At 33.8% G+C, this 23,820-nt stretch overlaps 1 protein-coding gene across 6 annotated transcripts in view; it reads right to left on the bottom strand.

Annotated features, from left to right (window-relative positions):
* The window catches only part of LOC126883294 (molybdenum cofactor sulfurase 3), a 167,854-nt gene that overhangs the window by 12,247 nt on the left and 131,787 nt on the right, over window positions 1-23,820 (bottom strand). For all 6 annotated transcript variants that reach the window (XM_050648649.1, XM_050648654.1, XM_050648650.1 and 3 more), the window contains 3 exons: window positions 13,147-13,443; window positions 1,748-1,936; window positions 1,150-1,367 (listed from right to left, as the gene is read on the bottom strand). In XM_050648649.1, the coding sequence (XP_050504606.1) occupies window positions 1,150-1,367; window positions 1,748-1,936; window positions 13,147-13,443 (704 nt within the window). The remainder of the gene's footprint in view (window positions 1-1,149; window positions 1,368-1,747; window positions 1,937-13,146; window positions 13,444-23,820) is intronic.

Genomic DNA, 23,820 nt, shown 5'->3' with positions numbered 1-23,820 from the left:
TCAAGTTAGAAGTAGGTAGTCAAAAAGAGGCATGAATTTTAATAAAAAGCGGTTCCTCGTATCTCAAATTTTGCTCTCATCTCAAAGCAAAACATCGCTCGCTCGGCGGCTCGTATCTCAAAACACTCCTATATTGGGGCGCTCGTATATCGAGGTACCACTGTATACATAAGTAAAAATTTAGTCATCAATTCATTTTGTTTGAGCATTGCGATATGCCAAACGAAATTCGTTGAAATGTACATGTACAGTTATGCCACCACTGCATTTTTTTATGTAAATAATTTTTGTTCTTATCCAGGGCTCTGGATTAAATTGCAATTTAAATAGGTAAGGATAAATGATACCGTGCTTTTAGAGTTCTATTTTTTGAATCGCAAGCCGAAAATGAAAACGCACAGCACAATAATTATAAGCATTAATTAGTCGATATCTGTATGTCACCATAATTCAGTGTGTCACCATAATACTATGAATTTTTTTAATGTTCTGTTAACCGTCTTTTCGATTATCCGTCATACCCTTGATCCTGTGTCCTGATGGATAATCGAGGTTCCACTGTAGTAGGATGGACATGATTGATTGCAACATTACAATTCGTTTTTCTGATCCGGGACCCCTATAAGAATACACCTAAAAGAGGAAGTAAATGTAGAAAGAGCAACAAAACTAGTTTTGGAAGGGTTCACAGAGAGATCCTCTTTCAGAAACGAATTCTCTATGCAGTGAAGGGCATAACGTATCTAATCCTTATCAGCACCGGGCAATTCGCCTAATCACTATTACAATATCCTCTGCGAAACCCTGGACCCAGCTTCTAGATGAATGCCCCATTAGTATTTCTCCAATATTTGTACAGTTTCCATTGATACAGCCAAACTTTTTAAATTCGTGGATTTGACTTGACTTTTTTGTTTTTTTGCATTGTAATTTATTTCCAAAAGCCGGAGTAACAAATTTACAGTTTCTTTAATTGCCTTGCTTCATATGAGCCGTGAATCTGTCACTAAATTGGCAGACAGTGAGAGGGAAATCTATATTTCTTTTCACTGTCCATCAACAAAAACATAGTACAGTTTCACTTATATTATTTCATACTATTAAATGTCATAATACACGCTAAATATTGCCGAATCTGTACACACTTACCTTAAAAGGTACCTTGTTTATTACAATTTCCTCTACTTCATTTTCTTCAAAAGGCTTGCTCAGGCTTACTACTATATTCGGCCTAAATCTTAAAATGGTGGCGTCAAGATTTTCCGTTAGTTCTCCTTCAGGAACCTGATTGCGTAACCATTCTACACTTTTTGAATTTGTTAACAAATACTGAGCCTGGTTTGCAAAGGAGAGTTGATGACGAGAACCTGGAAATCATTTGAAACGATAAGATTTTATTTATTATATATAACAGTTTTTTGTTAGACAATTAACATTTGTCAATTAATGATATGAAAACTTAGAGTAAAGGGATTGGGTGCCCAGTTATCTTAAAGAAACTCATAACGAAAGAGTATCTTAAAGCAACTTAGGCAGTAGTCAGGCAGCTCCTATCTAGACAAGTTAATCTCTTCCCTGATCAAAGTAGGGTTCAAAGATCGATCCTATCATAAAAATAGGGTCTAAATTAACTTATAATGACATACTGAAAGAGAAAAACTTGTATTGTGTACGTGCATGTGTGAGTGCGTGTGTGTGTGTAAATGCAAGAGGAGGAATCTACCGTGAGTATTGTATAAAATAGTACCTTCTTCTTTTGGTTCATACTGTCTCAACAATCTTAATCCAGATACTCCAAGATTCTCTGATAGCCAATCAGATACGTCATCTCCACAGTCCCATCCCACTACACGGTCTCCACAAACTTTACTTTGACATAAATATGTTTGTTCTTTATTCTTCGCTTCGTCGATATCAATTTCGATACTTGATTTATCTAAAATAAAAAAAATATTAGCATTATCCACAGAGAACGGCAGTTCTCACCAGTGGCGCACAACACCCCTACAAGCGACACTATATATATACACGAAATTTTCGATTTTCTAAACCTGACTGAATTGAAAATTGGGCCAAATCCCATCTTAAAGTTTAGGAAAAGACTCGTCCATCCATATGTTACTTCTCCATTTTGGTCCAAGGGTGTGGATTTTACGGCCCTTCCCTTTTAAAGCCTGTTTTTCGTTCTCGTCCCCAAAACTCCCAAAAATTTCAAAAATTTAAGCCCGACCTTTGCGGCTTTTGATAGCATAGATCATTACCTTTCCAACGCATGTTTAATTTTAAAAATCGGTTATACCATTCAAAAGTTATCGAGCTCAGAAATATGATTCAATTTTTATTTAAAAAATGGAAAATGTTTGTGGATATGTATGTATGTTTGTATGTATGTGTGTGGAAAAGTTAAACCGATCTGAATTTTTTTTTCTGTGTTTCAAGAGGGTGTGAGGGCCGATTCAGAACCGGTCTAATTTTTGACTTCTGACTACCCGTAAGTTAGCTAGAGGACTAGGTAAATACAAAATAGCATATTTTTGGGCGTATATATCTTAGGTTCAAGAAAAGACAGGAAAACCGCAAATACACCAAATCAATAGGGTTGAGTTAAGCTTTCAAATGGCGTCTAAGCGATCAAGCTGAGACATACGCAAGGCTCACCATAACCAAAAAACTGAAAAATTAAACTTTGAAAATTTTGGTTTTTCGACAATTACTCAAAATTTCAACCTACGAATTTCGCCAATAACTTAGCGTTTGTAGAAGGACTCAGGACGCGTCTAACTGTGTATACCTTATATCTGGGAAAATTCGAATTTTTAAGTTGTATACTTCATAAGTATGATCACTATTTCTTATGGGAAAAAACGGTTTTTCAAGCTCAATAATTCCTGTAATACGTTCAGTTATCATACTCGATCTTAGATGCATCAGATACTACTTGTCAATACGTTTCAAATTCATGTTTAGTGATCAACATCAGTTAAGTCGTTCAGAAGTTATAGAGCTCCAAATGTATAATTAGTCCTGACTGAATTGAAAATTTTGCCAACTCCCATCTTCAAGTTCAGAAAAAGACTAACTCATTCATATGTCAACCATCCATTTTGGTCCAAGGGTGTCGATTTTACGGACCTTCCTATTTAGGGTCTGTTTTTCGTTCTGGTCCCCAAAACTCCCAAAAACTTCGAAAATTTAAGTCCGACTTTTGCGGCTTCTAACAGTACTGATCATTACCTTCCAACGCATGTCTAATTTTGAACATTACCAGAGAACGGCAGTTCTCGACAGTGGCGCACACCCACACCACCCTACACGCGACACTATATATACACAAAATTTTCGATTTTCTAAATCTGACTGAATTGAAAATTGGGCCAACTCCCATCTTAAAGTTCAGAAAAGACTCACCCGTTTATATGTCAACCATCGATTTTGGTTGGTCCGGTCGGTCGCTGACCAGCGAATAGAACACACGTGTTTAGCTCGTATCTTAACTCGATTCTCGGGCAGATATAGCAATAAAACAATTGTGTTATACAAAAGTGCAGTGTAACTATAAACCAATATATGTAGGTACATAAATAAACAACCTAATTAGTTAACTAATTATACAGTGAAAAAATCGGAAAAAAGTAATTCCAACGATAAGGAATTAAATTCTTGTGTAAAGTGATAAAAACTTGTGTGATATCGAATATAAACAAAGCAGGTTTTGCAGTAGGTGGAAACAAAACAATATTGTGAATGGTGTATTTCTACAGGAAAATAAAGCATATTAATAAACAGAATCAGCTGTAAGTAGAAAACTTTATTATAATATAATTAATTTTATTATAAACAGATAACCAGGGCCGGATTTTGATTTTGATTTTACCTAGGAATAAAAGTGCTGGAAAATTAGTAACGGCTAGCGCGGGTGCGGGTGGGAATTTGAACTGTGAGTAGAGTTCTCCACGAAACTTCACCCGTGACGCATTGACTAATAACTCTAGCACGAAAAATAACTAGGAATTAAGAACAATGAGTTCAGATAGCGAATTAGATGATGAAATGAAAAGGAGAAGGGAAGAGGAGGAACATCCCAGCAAAAAATCAAAAATAACAGCTAGAACATCACAAAAAACAGATGAAGATAACATAAGTGGAATGGAACAAATGATGAAAATGATGAGGGAATTAGCAATGGATATAAAAGACATAAAAAAAGAACAATATAGATCTGGAGACGAAATCACACAACTAAAGAATGAAATTAAAGAACTGAAAGATCAACAAAGCGGCTACAAAGATGAAATAAAAAAGCTGCGAGAAACAAACGAAAAAGCTATAAATCAAATAGGTCAATTAGAAAAAGAAATTAGTATAGCAAATGAAAAAATAGAGAAATTGGAAAGAGAAAGAAAGAGAAAAAATGTAATAATACAAGGAATAAAAATTGATACAAATGATCAGAAAGTTTTACGAGGGGCTATGGAGAATTTTATGGAAAAAGAGCTACAAGTTTCAGTAGATGTAAATGGAGCAAGGAAAATAGGAGAAAATACTGTCATAGTGGAACTCAACAGCGTGAAAAACAAAATAGAAGTAATGAAAAATAAAAGTAAATTAAAAACCAAAAAGGACGAAAGAATCTATATTAATGATGATATGTCAAAAGAAGAAAGAATTATTCAGAAAGAAATTAGAAGCAAGGCTATGGTAGAGAGGCATAATGGAAAAAATGTAAAAATAGGATACCAGAAGCTAATCATTAATGGTGAAATATGGACATGGAATAACAGCCAACAACAACTCATAAAAGAGAAAAATATACAACCAAAAAACTAGCAATACAACGAAAGCAGACTGAAATAACGGAGACGACATGGCAAAGTACAGGTACACGAAATAGACAAAATGTACAGATTATTAATGAAAAGCAGCCCATAAAAGAACATATATTAGTAGGAACATGGAATGTAAGAGGAACATACGAAGAAGGAAAACTGAAACACCTAGTAGATGAATGTAAAAAATATAAATTCGAAATAGTAGCACTACAAGAAACGAAACAACTAGGCCAAAACTCAATGGAAATAAATGACTATTTATTTTTCAATAGCGGAGGCGAAAATAGAATGTTAGGCACAGGATTTGTAGTAAACAAAAAGCTGAAAGATCTAATCGTTGACTTTAAACCAATTTCAGAGAGAATATGCATACTAAGAATAAGAGGAAAATACCAAAAAATAACATTTATAAACATACATGCACCGACTGAAGAGAAAAACATAGAGATAAAGGAAGACTTCTACAGTCAAATAGATACAGTATTCGAAAATATTCCCAAATACGATATAAAAATAGTACTAGGTGATGCTAATGCCAAAATAGGAAAAGAAGAAATATACACACCCACCATAGGAAAATATAGTCTGCATGAAACAACGAATGAAAATGGTCACCTCTTAATAGATTTTGCAAAAGAAAAAAACATGATCGTTATGAGCACGTACTTTCAACACAAAAGAATATATCAAGGAACATGGAGATCACCAGATGGAAAAACCATAAATCAAATAGATCATGTGCTCATCGAAAAAGACATGGAAAAATGTATAAAGAACATAAGAACATATAGAGGACCGGATGCAGACACAGATCACTTTATAGTCGGAATACAACTTAAACAGGTTATACCAGTTCTTAGAAATCAACAGAAAAAAAGGTACAAAGTAACTAAACCTATTAGACTACTGTCAGAAGAAGAACAAAGTAAATATGAAAGACTAGTCACTAGAGAACTGGAAAATATTGCAAAAAATGAAAACATCGAACAAAAATGGACGCAAATAAAAGTATGTATGACCAAAGCAGCGCAAGTCAGTAATAGAAATATAAAAGATGGATTCAAAGAATGGTTTGATGAAGAATGTAAAATAGAACTGGATGAAAGAAATAAGTTAAGACTCAAAATGATGCAAGTGAAAACACCAGAGATGGAGATACAATACAACGAACAAAGAAAACGAACTAAAAGAATCATAAGAGCAAAGAAAAGAAAGTACAACGAAGATAAATTGAAATGCATAGAAGAAAACTATAAAAATGGAGAAGTCAGGAACTTATATCAAGGAGTAAAAAATGAGAAAAAGGGGTTCCAAAGAAAACCTGTACACTACAAAAGCAAAAATGGAAGGAATTTAGTAAGCGACGAAGAAATACTGAGCAGATGGAGAGAATACTTCGAAGAGCTTCTAAATGAAATTCCCACAACAGAATATGCAGAAGAAGAAGAAGAAGGACCGAATGAAAATATTGATCAAGAAGAAATACAGGAAAGACCGCCTAATGAAAAAGAAATAAAAGAAATAATAGAAAAACTAAAGAAAAACAAGAGCCCAGGTAAGGATGAAATAACAGCTGAAATGTTTAAATATGGAGGACCAGTACTAATTAAGCATTTGGAAAAGCTGATAAAAGAAATTTGGGAACAAGAACACATACCAAAAGAATGGACTGAAGCCACACTGTGTCCAATTCACAAAAAAGGCGACAAAAGTTTATGCCATAATTACAGGGGAGTAGCCCTACTAAACGTTGCATATAAAATACTTGCAGTACATATAAAAGACAAGATAACACAAAAGATAGATAATGACATAGGAGAATATCAATGTGGATTCAGAAGAGGACGCAGCACGGTGGATCAAATTTTCCTGCTGCGTGAGATACAAGCGGAAAGCTACGAATACGGAAAATCTACAATGGCCCTATTCATTGACTTTAAACAAGCTTTTGACAGAGTTAAACGAAAAGAAATATACAAAGCACTATGTGAAATTGGAATTAGTAAAAAATTAATAAAGATGGTAAAAGTTACACTCAGAGAAACAGAGAACAGGGTTAAAATAAATGGAAAGGAAACAGATAAGTTTAGGGTCGGTGAAGGGGTACGACAAGGAGACCCACTGTCATCACTGTTGTTTAGTATCCTTCTTGAAATAGTCATCAGAGAAGCCGAAATTAACAGGACAGGACTTGTATACCAACGAAAACACCAATGCTTGGCATTCGCTGATGACATAGTAATGATAGCCAGAAGCAAACAAGAATTAAAAGAAATACTAAAAAGACTAGAGGCGATAGGAAGAAAGAAAGGGATATACATAAACGAAGAAAAGACTAAATATATGGAATGGACAGAACGAGAATACACACAAGGACAATACCTGACAATAAACACAGAGGCAAAAATATATAAATTCGAGGAAGTAGAGAGATTCCAATATCTAGGAGCGACATTCACTAGGAGACCAAATATAAAAGAAGAAATCCAAGCGAGAATTATGGCTGGCAATCGTTGTATCTTTGCTCTAAACAACTTATTGAGAAATAAGAACATATCTAGAGGGGCTAAGATAAGAATATACAAGACAGTGATAAGACCTATAGTCTTGTATGCCAGTGAAACATGGACGATGAACAAATCCGAGCAAGTCATGCTTAAAGTATGGGAAAGAAAAGTCCTAAGAAAAATATTTGGCGGAAAGATATGGAATGGAATGTGGATAAGAAGACCAAATGTGGAATTGGAGAGGATGTATGGTGAACCAAACATAGTAGGGATCGTAAAATCACAAAGACTGAGATGGTTGGGACATATCCAAAGGATGCCAAACACGAGACTTCCCAAAAAAATACTAACGGGAGGAATAGGAGGAAAGAAGAAGAAAGGTAGACCGAAAACCAGATGGAAGAAAGATGTTGAAAAAGACATAGAAGAACTGAAAATCACAAATTGGAAAAATAAAGCAGCAAATAGGAGAGATTGGAAAGGAATAGTAAACCAAGCCATGGGCCTTCTAGGCCTGGAGAGCTAAACTATATATATATCGATTTTGGTCCAAGGGTGTAGATTTTACGGCCCTTCCTATTTAGGGCCTCTTTTTCGTTCTCGTCACCAAAACTCCCAAAAAGTTTAAAAATTTGTCCAACTTTTGCGGCTTCTAATAGAACTGATCATTAAATTTCCAACGCGTTAAACCGATTTGATATTTTTCTCTGTGTTTAAAGAGGGGGTCAGGGCCGATTTAGAACCGTTGTAGTTTGTTACTTTTGACCACCCATAAGCCAGCTATAGGACTTGGTAGGTACAAAACGGCATATTTTTTATATATTCGGATCACGAAGAGGCAGGAGAACCGCAAATACATCAAATCAATAGTGTTGACTTAAGCTTCCAAATGGTGTCTAAGCCGCCAGGATCAGACATATACACGGCTCAGTATAGCCGAAAAACTGAAAAACTAAACTTCGAAAATTTTGGTTTTTCGACAATTACTTAACATTTCAACGTACGAATTGCGCCAATAACTTAGCGTTTGTAGAAAAACTCAAGACGAATCTAACGATGTAACTTCATAAATATGATAAAATCTATTTCCTGTGGGAAAAACGGTTTCGAAAGCTGAATAATTCCTGTAATAGCTTCAGAGTTATCATACTTGACCTTAGATCCATCAGATACTACTGGTTAATACGTTTCAAACTCCTGTTTACTGATCAAAATCGGTTAAGCCGTTTAGAAGTTATTAAGATACAAAAGTATAATCCAATTAACGATTATTCCCCAAATGGTTTATGTAGTTGTAGTGGTTACGACGCTAAATTTGATCTGGCAACGGGCAATCCGACTTCATTTACCGGCCATCTCAATATATTTTTTTTTAATCTATTTCGAATAGAAAAAAATCTAGTGTACATTCGATGGACACTAGATCATTTGGGAGATAATGCAACAAAGGTAACAATTTATAAAGCTTGACGTGTAATAGAGGAACATTGCATTCAACTTCATACATTTAATTTATAAATACCTTTGAAAAACTCCTGATACAAGAATAAAAAACCGCTAAACGCCGTAAAAATGAGTGGCGCATAAGACATTCCAGCTACAAAAGATTATGATATGAATGTTACGTGGCGCGAAAATGGATTTTAATTTGATGCAAAACAAAATTTTAGTTTTATTTTAAAATATTTTTCCATAATATTTGCTAAATTTGAAGTAAACGCGCCAAAAAGAGTTTCAAAATTCAAACTGTATCAAAGTTACTCTTTTGTGGCGCGTTTACTTCAAATTTAGCAAATATTATGGAAAAATATTTTAAAATAAAACTACAATTTTGTTTTGCATCAAATGAAAATCCATTTTAGCGCCACGTAACATTCATATCAGATCTTTTGTAGCTGGAATATTTTATGCGCCACTCATTTTTACGGCGTTTAGCGGTTTTTTATTCTTGTTACTAGTTTTACAACAAATTTGAACCCATACAAAAATGAAGAGAATTAAATTTTGTACAATTTTGATCTCTAATTTTTTTGATAAAATCAATATTTAAGGTAGTACGATTTTATAGCAAATGTTTTTGTTAAATATCTCCGCCATTTTCAACTTTTCGACAAAAAGTGTAAGGACTGATATTGTTGCAATTACGATTTACTACAATTTTTCGAGAGAACCAGTGGCAGGTCTACGAGGGGGGAATAGGGATATTCCCCCAACATGGTTCAAAATTAAAAAAAATTGTTGAAATATTATTCAACTAAATTCAACCAATAAAACCCGCTAGTTAATAAAATTAAGTGAACTTAATGCATATAAGTTATTATTTATGACTTTTATGTACTTAGTTTGGTTGGTGTTTCATTGGAAGTTTCAAAAATTGTATAGAATATAATTATTTTTATTTTTCTTTATGTACAATTATGTCGTAAAGTTAATAATAAATGAGACAATTCAATAATTATGCTTCCCCTCTCCTTCCACTATTTTCCCCCTTAACTCGGAGAATGTTGATCGCATAAAAAAATTGTGGGAAACAAATTGTAGGAAATTGCGTTTCCAACAATTTTTGGTTCCTACCGTTTTTGTCGAAAAGTTGAAAATGGCGGAGATATTAAGCAACAACGGTTCTCCTTTAAAATCAATATGGCGGCTAATGAAACCGCGGAATTCACTCGAGATTTTAAATTTACACAACTATTGATCTCCCCTAAAGGATACAATTATAAAATTTGGGGCACCTTGGAAACAAGATTCAATTCAGTAATTATGGTCCCCCCACCCCGTTTTACTATTTTCCCAATTAACTCGGAAAATATCAACCGCATGAAAAAAATTGTTCAAAAAAAATTGTAGGAAATCATATTTGGAACAAATTTAGTTGAAAATGGCGTAGATATTGAACAAAAACAATTGCTACAAAATCAACCAGGTCTTACGCTCGCGCCATTACCGCGTACGTACTAGCTTAAATATTAACTTTAGCAAAAAATGAAAGAAATAAAAATTATGTAGAATTTAATTCTCTCTATTTTTGTATAGGAACATTTTTGTCGTAAAACTAATAATAAACGAGATAATTCAATAATTATGCTCTAACTGTCACTATTTTCCGCCATAACTCGGAAAATATCGACGGTACGAAAAATTTGTAACAATAGAAAAGATAGAAAATCATATTTTCAATAATTTTGGTTGTTACACTTTTTGTCGAAAAGTTTAAAATGGCGGAGCTATTGAGCAAAAACGGTTCTCGTTTAAAATCAAGATGGCGGCTAACGCAACGGCGGAATTCAATCGAGATTTTAAATTTACACTACTATTGACCCCCCTAAAGATTAGAAAAATAAAATTTGGGGCAGCTCCTAATGCAAGGTTAGGCCTGTAATTCGTCTAACCCGAGTGGACTATAATTGCTAATCTCCGGAGCCTAACTGCAGGTTATAGAACCAAATCAACATACCTGCGAGCTATTAAAGTTGGTTTGATGAAAATTAAAGGATTTTTTACCGATCATAATTCCTCCCAGAACATGACCCTTCGTCTTTTATATTTGTGAACAAATCTGTCAGTTTCCGTTCTTGCTTGAATTCCTCGCCCACAAAGTTCACGAATTCGTGAATAATCTCATTTTACAGATCCTACTTTCATTTGAAAATAGCACACTTTTCAAATTTCCAATGTTCCAGTTTTTGTGTTAGGGGTCGACAAGACAAGAATTCTTGTCTTGATAACAACTTCTTGTTTTGTCTTGAAAAAAAATCAAGGAATTTAAAAAAAATCTTGTCTTGATGTTTTCTTGATATCTTATATCTTGTCTTGACTCAAGAAATTTCAAGATCTTGAAATTTCTTGATTATCCGGTCTGGTGATTCCCCGGCGACTTTTTTATTGAGTTGCGGGCTAACACGGCCTCCACTGCCACTGGCTCTTGACTCCGGGGAGTCCCCGATCTGCATCTGCTGACGAAAGCAAAATTGATGTGCAGTTGCTCTGCCTCAATGCATGACTTATTAATTCCGATTTAAAAATGTGCTAAATTTGTTATTTAAAATAAAATCTAGTTTGCAATTTTATTTTCAACAGGATTAGGTAAAGCGTCGATGATACGGGGCTAGTTTACAAGCTGCTAGTAAGCGAGTTTAAAAGCTAGCGAGTGAGCGATTTAGCGAGTGCATAGGCGTAACCAGGGGGTTTGGGGGTTATAACCCCCCCCCATTGGGATGTACTTTGAGCTCTATACGCTTAACACCATAGCCCTCAGAGACCTTCCAGCAGTTGTAACCCCCCCTTTCAGGTAGTTGTAACCCCCCTTAGGGTCATCCTGGTTACGCCTATGAGCGAGTGTCGATGACAAACATAACTTTACACCCGCTCAGTAGCCAACTAGCTACCAAAATGGAATCAAATCATCAAATGTTGAACTATTTGTTCTCAACATTATTTTTATAAGCCAAAGGATCTTCGTCATACAATTCTCTCAATAAATCTTAGGAAACACCCTATTTAATTACTTTTAATGGGAAATAAGCCACAATTTTGCCAAAAAAATGATTTTATTAACGCTTCGAAGCCCAAATCGGGTTTCGTTGATTTGGGCTTCGAAACGTTAATAAAATCATTTTTTTGGCAAAATTGTGGCTTATTTCCCATTAAAAGTAATTGATTATAAAAAATGCCACAAGAAAATAGCTTCAGAACAACACCATATTTATCGCGTTTGCCTATAAATGATTTTACCCATTTTCTTTTCTGCTTTTAGTTTTTCTTTAGTTTCGTACATTCTTGACTGCATAAGCTAAAATAAGTATGCCCGCGCGAACTAATTCCGTTGACATTTTTGCTGAAGCTACAAACACGCAGACACTCTATTGGCAACAAGTTTACTAGCAGCAATGATGACACAAGGCTAGTTAACCAGCTTACAAGCTAACACGCCGGCGAATAGCGAAAAATTAGACCGGTTTTCTATTTTGCTCGCAGCTTTTTTACAATCGGATAGTCACTAGCAATTAGTAAAAAAATTCGATGACACAAGGCTACTTTATAAGCTAAATACAAGCCAGTTAGTTCGCTAGCAGCTTGCAAACTCGCTCCGTGTCATCGACGCTTAAGAATAATTTTTGTTTTTTAATTTATATTTTTGTAAATCGTTTTAGCAAAAAAAGTGTTCAATAAATTAAAATATGTTGTGTTAAAATAAGTATCTTTTTCACAATAAACACGTTTTAGAGCTTTCAATATTAGTGAAGATATTTCAAGATTTCTTGTTTTCTTGACAAGAAATCTTGGTATTGTCATACGATTTCTTGTCTTGTCTTGAAATCTAAAATTACTTCTTGTCTTGATCTTGTCTTGAAATCAAGACCAGATCAAGACAAGATCTTGAAATTTTCAAGAACTTGGCGACCCCTATTTGGTGTTAAAGACACCAATTTACGTGATCAACCTTGTGCTGCCTGGTTAACTCGGGATCCCGTATTTTTTTTCTGCTATATAGTCCTTGAGCACAGCAACTCTTCTTCTTATCGTTTCAACTAAAATAATTACACCTATAGCTTTTAAAAGCTGCAGATTTCAAATACAAAGTGATTCCATACAAGTTTGGTTGAGTATATTTTATAGCACTCCTAACAGGAGCGTCATTTGAAATTTTGGTAGGGGGGGCAAGCATTATATATACAATACATTATATATGCAAACATAATAAAAAATTGATCTATTTTTTGTAAATTTCAGTCATTTTCAGGATCAGGGGGCAAATGCCCCCCCTGTCCCTATCAAATGACGCCCCTGACTCCTAATATTAAACTTACCGTTATAATTTAAATTTAAAGTATTCTTTTTTAGATTTATACTCGGTCTTATCAAGCACATCTTCTTATTTTGTTTCTGCGTGAGACAAACATCCGATGAGTTGACAATCATCCATTCTCTGTCAAATTTAAATCCTTTTTTAGTTACGATCCAATTTGTTTTAACTACAAATGCTCCACAGGATTTTACTGGGTACAGTATAATTTGATCTAAAGTAGCTTTGGCGTTGTCAGTGCTATGAGGCATTTGCTTAATTTGTTTGTCACTGGTCTTCGGTAATACTTTACCAGGAATTTCTAAAATAACAATTAAAAAAATTAAAACACTTACGAAGAAAAAGGAAAAACCTATGTTATGCTGATTACACCGTTATATTGGCGTCTTCACTAGAAGAACTGGAAGAAATTATAAATAGGCTAGGCACGGTGAGTAAGCAAAGCAATATTTGCCGGGGTTTGTCCTAGTTGGGTCAGAGAGAGCAGCATATGTGCCTCCTGATGAGAGACTAATAAGTTTCGAAACCGGTAGAGGTGCTTGCTGCACTCTCTGATTGAACTGGAATAATGATGCGGCTGTAGTTTCGTGTTGCAACGAAATTGAAAATGGTTATTCATTTTTGATTTACATGTTTACTCTGATTAGTACGAAGGGAACCATTCTCGTTGGAACTTTACCGCGCTGAGCAGATGGGACGTGAATTATAAATTGTAAAATTCCCTCATCTTCCTTAGTCTCAGCATCCGTTATGGCTTGCAAATTGTAGAAGCCTCGGAGGTGTTACCAGAGAAGATTCCCATTGTTTTTAATCTGGTAGGATGTAGAGTAACATTTTTGGATGTTGTTTTATGTGCTATTAGATTGAAAACTTAGATTTTTGCTAGCAGATGCCGCTAGGGCATCCCTGCCTTTTCGTTCGTTGCAATCCGTGACTGCACGCCGGGGTTTGTCCTAGTTGGGCCAGAGAGACCAGCATATTATGTGCCTCCTGATGAGAGACTAATAAGTTTCGAAACCGGTAGAGGTGCTTGCTGCACTCTCTGATTGAACTAGAACAATGATGCGGCTGTAGTTTCGTGTTGCAACGAAATTGAAAATGGTTATTCATTTTTTTTCAAAGCAATATTGTTGGAAAATAAATATACAGAAAACCTAAATAATGATCATCGATATAATCAGAAATAACCACACAGAAATAAGAAACATGACAGGTTACGAAGGGCTCGGACAATTTAATTACTTAGGCTCCTTTATTACTTCAAAATGGCCAGATCGGCAACAGCCAAACTCACAAAAATATGGAAGAACACTAACATTACAAAAAACACAAAATTATGCTTTGTTTGCGCATTAATATTTCCTGTCGCCACCTAGATTTAGAAACTAGGACCGCCAAAAAAGCCGATTCAAAGCGTATAAGCTTTTGAAATGTGTATCTACTGTAGAAGGTTGTAATGATACGCCGCGAGCACGCACCGACAGCTAGAACCGTGGGAGTTCCACTAGCCGCGCAGCACGATACCCCCCTCATTTCCACTTCTCCGAAACAGCCCAGGCAGAGAGATACTTAAGGAGGCCACCGAATGGACATTCTCCAGTCTTGAAGCGACAGCTCTGGGCTCCAACACCAGCCAAGCGAAGTGAGCGAGGCAGACCGATCCGAGTAGCGAGGTGCACCGTACTGACGTGATCTCGCAAACTGAGGCAGGCCCACTTGAGCAGCGAGGTGCACCGCGTTGAAGTGATTCGCTCTCATAATGAAACGGCAGCCGGGAAGTGAACGAGCTCCCGATAAATTATTAGTATTTTAATCGCGTGACTGTTTTGTATCTTACACTGGAGTGAGGTGTAAGGATATTTCGTTTTGTTATTAATTTTGCTTTTCTTTTGCAGACGTATATCCAGGGGGGACTTCTATGCAACGGGACAATATACAGAAATATATTTTATTTTTATTTTGATCTGTATATAATGACATACCTTGAATATATTTATTTTGTTTTTAAAATGTATTTTACTGAGTCTGTCGTCTTGAAAGAGCTACCCGTCACAAGGTTGCGCGTACCATGGACCGCATATCGCACAAATAATTCAATATTACTAGTAGTGGAGTCACTGAAGGTTTTCACCTCCGATTTCGTTGAACCTCCATCGATTTTCATGAAAATTGGTGAGTAATTAGAGGATACTCCAAGGAACAAAGGTGACGTAATGCCAACTTGCGCTTTTACCCTGGGGGTGGATGCCACCCCTTCACGGGGGTGAAATTTTTTTTATTAAAAATAATACCAGAAATCGATAGAGGGTCAACTTCTAAGCAAAATTTGTTATATAAAGTTATTAACATAAATCAATACTTTTTGAGTTATTAAATATCAAAGATTTTATTTCACAATAAAATACTGAAAAACGTTTGTTTTTCATACTTTCACAAAATTTATTACAACTATGTTATTACTACAGCTGTTTCGGCAAAGTGCCTTTCTCAAGTGATATATTTTACAATGTGTTTGTCTTTTTAAGTCTTTAACTGAAGAGGTTGAGGAGTGGGGAGCTGTTTGTCTCGAGTTGGTCATTCAGAATTATATCTGTATTTTTCAATTTAATAATTTCCATTGATTCTAAAAGTGATAGCTTAAGGCCTTTATTTTGAATATGTAGAATTTGAAACTCTTCATTGAAAGAATGATTATGATCTAGAAGGTGAAGTGCGTATGTAGAAGTGTCTGTTTTTCTATTGTTGAAAGCCCTTTTTGTGTTCTGCTATCCGTTTGTCAAAAGTTCTGCCAGTTTGACCGATGTAAGTTTTCGGACAGTCACCACAAGTTAGTTTGTACAAACCACTCTGTAGTTGCTTTCTCTTTCGGCTTTTATTGTTTTTAATATGTTTGCTTAAGTTGTTGTTAGTTCTGAAAGCTAGTGTTATTCCTTTCTTTTTTATGTATCTGGCTATTTTTGTTGTTATTTTGCCAGTATATGTGAGAGAGCAGAAGGTACTGGGTTTTTTCTGTGGTGGTGGATACACTAATTTCAAGGCTTTCTTATGGAGTTTTTGGTTTAAAATGTTGTTAACTGTTTGTTCGTTATAGCCATTGTTTACTGCTATTTGTCTAATGATATTTAGTTCTGTCTCGAAGTTATTTTTTGTCATAGGAATTTCTGTCAGTCTATGTATCATGCTATGGTAGGCTGCTAATTTGTGTTGTGTAGGATGAGATGATGAATTGTGTATAGTTGTGTCAGTATGGGTAGGTTTATGATATACGGAGAACTCATGTTTGTTGTGTAGTCTGGTAATCGTTACATCTAGAAAGTTTATGGAATTATTCTGTTCTGTTTCTATTGTGAACTCAATATTACTATGAAGTGAATTAATGTATGATAGAAATTGGTCAAGTTGTCTGTTAGTTCCTGTAAAGCAGGCTAGTATGTGACAAAAAATAACTTCGAGACAAAACTAAACATCATTAGACAAATAGCAGTAAACAATGGCTATAACGAACAAACAGTTAACAACATTTTAAACCAAAAACTCCATAAGAAAGCCTTGAAATTAGTGTATCCATCACCACAGAAAAAACCCAGTACCTTCTGCTCTCTCACATATACTGGCAAAATAACAACAAAAATAGCCAGATACATAAAAAAGAAAGGAATAACACCAGCTTTCAGAACTAACAACAACTTAAGCAAACATATTAAAAACAATAAAAGCCGAAAGAGAAAGCAACTACAGAGTGGTGTGTACAAACTAACTTGTGGTGACTGTCCAAAAACTTACATCGGTCAAACTGGCAGAACTTTTGACAAACGGATAGCAGAACACAAAAGGGCTTTCAACAATAGAAAAACAGACACTTCTACATACGCACTTCACCTTCTAGATCATAATCATTCTTTCAATGAAGAGTTTCAAATTCTACATATTCAAAATAAAGGCCTTAAGCTATCACTTTTAGAATCAATGGAAATTAATAAATTGAAAAATACAGATATAATTCTGAATGACCAACTCGAGACAAACAGCTCCCCACTCCTCAACCTCTTCAGTTAAAGACTTAAAAAGACAAACACATTGTAAAATATATCACTTGAGAAAGGCACTTTGCCGAAACAGCTGTAGTAATAAAATAGTTGTAATAAATTTTGTGGAAGTATAGAAAACAAACGTTTTTCAGTGTTTTATTGTGAGATAAAATGAACTTCCATCAAGTAACGGTCGAATCCATCAATTATTTAAAGATTTTATTCTTTCTTAAAAAAAAATACATGTTTTAAAGCTCTTTTTCACGTATTTACTCAAAAGCTATAAGTTTTTGTAAAAAAGTTATTATTACCAAAAGTTAAGATAATAAAAAAATTAATACACTCCCCACTTAAAGAACCAAACTAATGTTATTTTAAAGTGAGTTATGGGTAATTGAATGTATATTTTTTTCGACGAGTACTCAAATCTAAGTATTCAAGCTTACATAACGGGAAAACGATGCATTTTATAGAATATACTTATTAAGGACTTGTCAAAGTAAGTCGGAATACCTATCAAATGAGCTCCAGTAGAAGTTAATAGCATCAAAATTAAGCAAGTTGTAATGAAAATAAGAGAATCCTTTCGATTTTTTCAGGAAAAAGTGAAAAATAAAACACGCCATTTCCACAAAAATTAAAATTTGTAGTAATCCTCACAAGAATTTTTTTAGGTTAATACAGTTAATGATTTCAACAATTTTGACTGGTTTAGAATGCATATTTTTGAAAAAAAAGATATAATTTATAGTCCAGGGCGCATCTGTTTTGAGATGGACGTTGAGAGGTGACTCAAATTTTTTTGCAGAAATTGCTTGAAAATAAATCAAATAATATTATTTGAGTTATCCTCCCTCTCAAAAAGGTCCGGAACATTGTTTAAATAATCAAAATGTCAAAAATTGAAGGAAAAATTCGATTTTTCTTCGTTTTTTGATTATAACTTTAAAAATATTCATTTTCGAGAAAAGTTGTACTGACATAAAAGTTGCGTAATTAAATTTCCTACAATACAGAGTTGGTTAAAAATTTAAAAAATAGTCACCCTAGTTGCAAAATAGCAAAAATTGAGAAAAAAACATACAAAAACAAGTATTCGCATTTTACGTCTTTCAACCATTTATGCTACACTTAGGACCTTCATATTTCACCCAGAAAAACTTTATGATACAGTTAAACAATACTGTAATTTCATTAAGATCGGTTCAATAGACTTTGCAAAATAAATTTTGCAATCCAGCTTTCGCAAAAAAATTCATTCTTTCAAAATGTTACAGGACTGAAAATAAAGCAGATAGCAAGTTGAATTTTTTTTTGCTTATAGAAGTGTATTGTACCTTTCATTTGCAATTTTCAAAATTAAAATCGATTAGTTACCACGGCGTCAGAAAGTTTTGAAATAAAAAATAATTTTTGGTGCTACGCGCAGGACAGCGGTGTTCGATTCACACAAGTTGATTTCAACCAAAATTTCTTCCAATCTTTATCTAATATATTATTTTCTTACTCTATATTTTGCTGTATTTTAATATTTTAATTCCACAAAAATCAAACTAATTTTATTATTGGTTGTGAAATATTGTTTAAACAATTGCATATGTTTAAAAATAATAAACTTTTATTATTTAAGTTAAAATATATTAACAAAGAAAGTTTTTGCTAATAAAAGTGTTATTTCAAAGGATAGAGTATGTGTTTTTATTTTGCAATAAACAATTTATTTATTTATATCGAAATGTAATAAAAATTAAAATGTATCAATCATTATCAAAGGTCATTGGAATGCCCAATCAAAACAAACTATCCGCTGTCCTGCGCGTAGCACCAATAATTAATGTTTATTTAAAAAAATTCCTGACGCCGTGGTGTTAATCGATTTTAATTTTGCAAAATTGCAAATGAAAGGTACAGTACACTTCTATATGCAAAAAAATTTTTAACTTGCTCGCTGCTTTATTTGCTAAATCTATGGAACCGATCTTAATGAAATATACAGTATTGTTTTACTATATCATATATTTTTTCAGGGTGAAATATGTTTTTTTTACAATTATTTCTATTTTGCAACAATGGCGACTATTTTTTAAATTTTTAACTAATTCTATTTTGTAGGAAATTTAATTCCGCAACTTTTATGTCAGTACAACTTTTCTCGAAAATGAATACTTTTAAAGTTATAATCAAAAAACCAAGAAAAAAATCGAATTTTTCCTTACTTTTTTGACATTTTGATTATTTAAACAATGTTCCGGACCTTTTTGAGAGGGAGGATAACTCAAATATTATTATCTGATTTATCTGCAAGCAATTTCTGCAAAAAAATTTGAGTCACCTCTCAACGTCCAAATGTACTAATATTTTTACAGATGCGCCCTGGTCTATTAAGAAATCAGAATTTTTAAAACTATCGTACTTCTAATTTTCTTTTGATAATAACTCCAAAAATACTCAATTTACGTAAAAACTGATATATAACTAAATTTTAGTTTTTTCTGTTCCAAATACTTTACCCATTTTACTATTTCCGTAGAGTAAAAAAATAACCGAGATAGAAACGTTTAAAATGTCAATTTTGCTGCGAGAACCATGTAACCGGGGCAATTTGACCTTTAATTTTTAAAAAAGTAAGAAGTTGAAAAGACTAAATTTGACGTTTTTTAATAGCTATTGGAATCGACTTTTAACTAGTTTTTAGGTGAACCTGATATCTTAAAAAATTAACGGAGTTATTTACAAAAAAGCAATAACATTTTTTGGAAATATTTTTAAAAGATAAATTTTGAAACATTTTTGGTGCATAAATTTTAATGCTATTAACTTGTTCGACGGCTTATTTGATAGATATTTCTAAGAACTTTGACAAATGTTTTATAAGTTTATGTTATAATATGCATCATTTTCCCGGTATTTAAGCTTGAATACTTATATTTGGGTACCCGACGAAAGAAATATACATTCAATTACCTATAACTCACTTTTAGTTAACATTGAAAGGTTTTTCTAGTAAGGAGTTTATTTGATTTTTTATTAGCCTCAATTTTAATAATAATAACTTTTTGAGTTATTTATGAAAAATCGGTTAAAAACATGTATTTGTTTCACGAAAAATTCAACTCTTTGGTCTTTATTAACTCAAAAAGTTTTGATTTATTTTAATAACTTTATATAACAAATTTTGCTTATAATTTGCCTCTCTATCGAATTGCGGGGTTATTTTTAATAAAATAATTTTCACCCACGAGGAGGGGTGGCATCCACCCCCAGGGTAAAAGCGCAAGTTGGCATCATGTCACCTTTGTTCCTTGAGATATCCTCTAACTACTCACCAATTTTCATGCAAATCGATGGAGTTTCAACGAAATCGGAGGTAATAGCTCATATCCACCTTCAGTGACTGCACTATAGAACTTAACATAAAAACTAGACTCACCATAACTATCAATCAAAATAGGTATACTGAGATATTTTGGATGTATAACTAGAAGAAGAGAAGGCATGGAACGAATGATAGTTTAAGGCAACGCAGCGGGAAAAACATCTAAAGGATGATCTTCAGTACGATGTTGGAACCAAATAAAGGACATTACTTCAGTTGAGGTGGACATGACTGGTTAATCATTCTCCGAAGCAAGACAACACGCACATAAGAGAGATAATCTGGCAGAAATAGTCAAACAAATTATATGACATCACTACATCCTTAAAAAGGAGATATGAGAAAGAATATAATGATGTCACATATTGGCCTGAAAATATTATATACAATTACATTTTTTTATATTCCCCATCTGCATTGGCATTTTCTCGGCCTCCCCGAGGATCCTGCTTGCCACCTTCGTTTAGGCTTTAGATCAAATATAGGTTAAATTTCTTCTTCTTCTTTTTATATAAACATGATTCTGACTGTTTTTTCAATGTGCCCCTAGTAAGTTGTCATTCCATCGTTTTCGTGGTCTTCCCACTGATAGTCTTCCTATTGGGGAACCGTCTCTCGCTGTCCTTACTACTCTATTTCTTGTCATTCGGCTTATGTGGTCATTCCATTCTATTCTCTGTTTCTTACCCAATTATTAATGTTGTCCACCTTGCATCTCCGTCGTATATCTGTACTTCTAGCTCTGTCCCATAGAGTTTTACCATCGATTCTTCGGAGGGTTTTCATCTCCGCAGTTTCGAGCAATCTTTTTGTCCTCTCTGTGTCGGGTCGTGTTTATGCTGCGTATGTCATTATTGGTCTGATGGCTGTTTTGTAAATTCTGCCTTTCATTTCTTTTCCGATATGTTTATTTCTCCATATTGTGTCATTCAGGCAACCTGCGGCCCTGTTTGCTCTATTCTCTTGATCTTCCACTTCTGTTTCGAGCCTTCCGTAGCTAGATAGTGTGATGCCTAGATACTTAAACTAGGTTAAATTTAGAACTACATATTCTGATTTGGGTTACCTAGTTCACCCCGCTGATGGAAACATTACATTTCTGAATTATTTAAAAATAAAAAAATAGAACACTGTACAACGATGGCCATAACAGGTCCATCTATAACAGAAAGGGAGGCAATACAAACGGCAAAAAATAAATCGATGTTCAAGAATAATTGTCAATTTTTATTTGAATTCTGTGCTTTGTTGAAGTATAAACACAGTTAACAATTTATATATGCTTCATATGGTCATATTTATTTTTAAAATGCAATCAAATTTTGGTTTTTGAAGTATGTACAATGGCTAATAGATCTGGATCCCGCGTATGAAAAAAAAAGTTGATTAATAGCAAGCTGAAAATTTGTTAATAGCTTAAGGGTGTCTAGAAGGATAAACTTTGATATATGAGAACACTGGAACAGGGGCAGTTTTAATTGTGGAACAGGTTAAAAATTTGAAACGGTCAGACCACGAAAACGGCACATTTATTTTGTCCGACAGAACAGACTTAAACTCTCCGAACAGAGATTAAACTCTCATGCAAAAATCAGAATGCTATTTATCACCTGTCATAATTCCTGTCATTTGACATATTCTACATGTTCCACTCATTAAAACGCCCATTTGGTGATAAATGGATGTAGATATAGAACAGGGAACCAACCGCCAAATTTTGAAATATTGGTTTCTGTCATTAAATAGATTTACACAATACCCCTGCACCCAGCTACAGAATATAAATCTTAAATAATACCCCTAGCGCCATCTATTGACCAAAGGTCTATGTTCTTGTACAGGTTCGCGAAATAGTAATTTTAGAACAAAGATCCACAGTTTTTAGACTACGATTTAGTGATTTCGAAATAATCTGAAAGTTTATAAGAATGTCGCGTGGAAACAAATATGTAAATCTTTTAAAAGCCAATTCACATAATAAACAGCAGGTAAGTTTACAAATTATTACATTTTTATATGGATTTTATAACCTCGAATATGTTACCTGGCTCCTTTTTCAATAATGAAGTTAAGTGAAATGTGGGGGTTTGGTACTTTTTATTGTTGTTTGGTTCCATGTTCTAAAATGTCTAGTAAGAATAATATGGATTCTCTTCTTATTTGTTCCTTGTTCAGAAATATGATATTTATGGAATCCGAAGTGATGTGCATATAGGTATGTACCTAAATGTTTCCGTATTTTTTAAGATGTTTTTTGAAGTACTATTTGCACGATAATATTTCTAATCATCTTATTCGATGAACACAAATTAGGTAGTCAGACATAATTACTTTGGTGTTTTGTAATAAATCAAAATATATTTAGATACCGTTCTTTATAGTCAGTTTCAAAAAAATACTTGTTACCGTATAACCAGCAAAACTTTTTTACATCATTGCTTACTAATGACGCTATTATAGATGATGTAGATGGTTATGATGGCGACGTTGATTTTGAGTTTGAAACTGAAACTGAATAATGAGGCAGATTTTGTTAAAGTTCTATCAAAAATAATAATTATTATTTTTTTATTTTCTTTTGCCTTTATTGATACCTGTTTGTAGCATTAAATATTGTGTTTACGATTTTGTACAAGGAACCACATTACTTTGTTGGAAAATAAATCTGTTTTATTTGGTGACTTGACATTTTCTTGTGTTCATTGAAACCCATTCGTTTCAATATATTTTATGTTTCTTTATAAAAAAAAATAATCCCATTTATGCATGGAACCAAGTGACTGGTTCTTTTTAAAATTGTATAAAAAATATTGAAATTTAATTTTTTTAAAAGGAACCAAATAGCATATTTATTTTATGAATGATATTTTTGAAACTACTTTCAGACAGCAAAAGTATAAATTACCTATACTAACATTGGGCGTAACCTAAAATATCTTAAAATAACCGTTGTTCAAAATAATCGATTCTAACTGATGACAATAAATTTTGTTGATTTTCTCAGTTGTTACTTAATGATGCTTGGTTCCCTGTTCTATATCTACATCCAAATAGCAGTCTGCTTTTTGCATGAGAGTTTAATCTCTGTTCGGAGAGTTTAAGTCTGTTCTGTCGGACAAAATACATGTGCCGTTTTCGTGGTCAGACCGTTCCAAATTTTTAACCTGTTCCACAATTAAAACTTTCCCTGTTCCAGTGTTCCCATATATCAAAGTTTGTCCGACTAGACACCCTTAAGCTATTAACAAATTTTCAGCTTGGTTTTAATCAACTT

This window comes from Diabrotica virgifera, chromosome 4 (genome assembly GCF_917563875.1).
Source record: "Diabrotica virgifera virgifera chromosome 4, PGI_DIABVI_V3a".
In the NCBI taxonomy this organism is placed as follows: domain Eukaryota; kingdom Metazoa; phylum Arthropoda; class Insecta; order Coleoptera; family Chrysomelidae; genus Diabrotica; species Diabrotica virgifera.
This window is presented reverse-complemented; position numbering and strand designations above follow the sequence as displayed.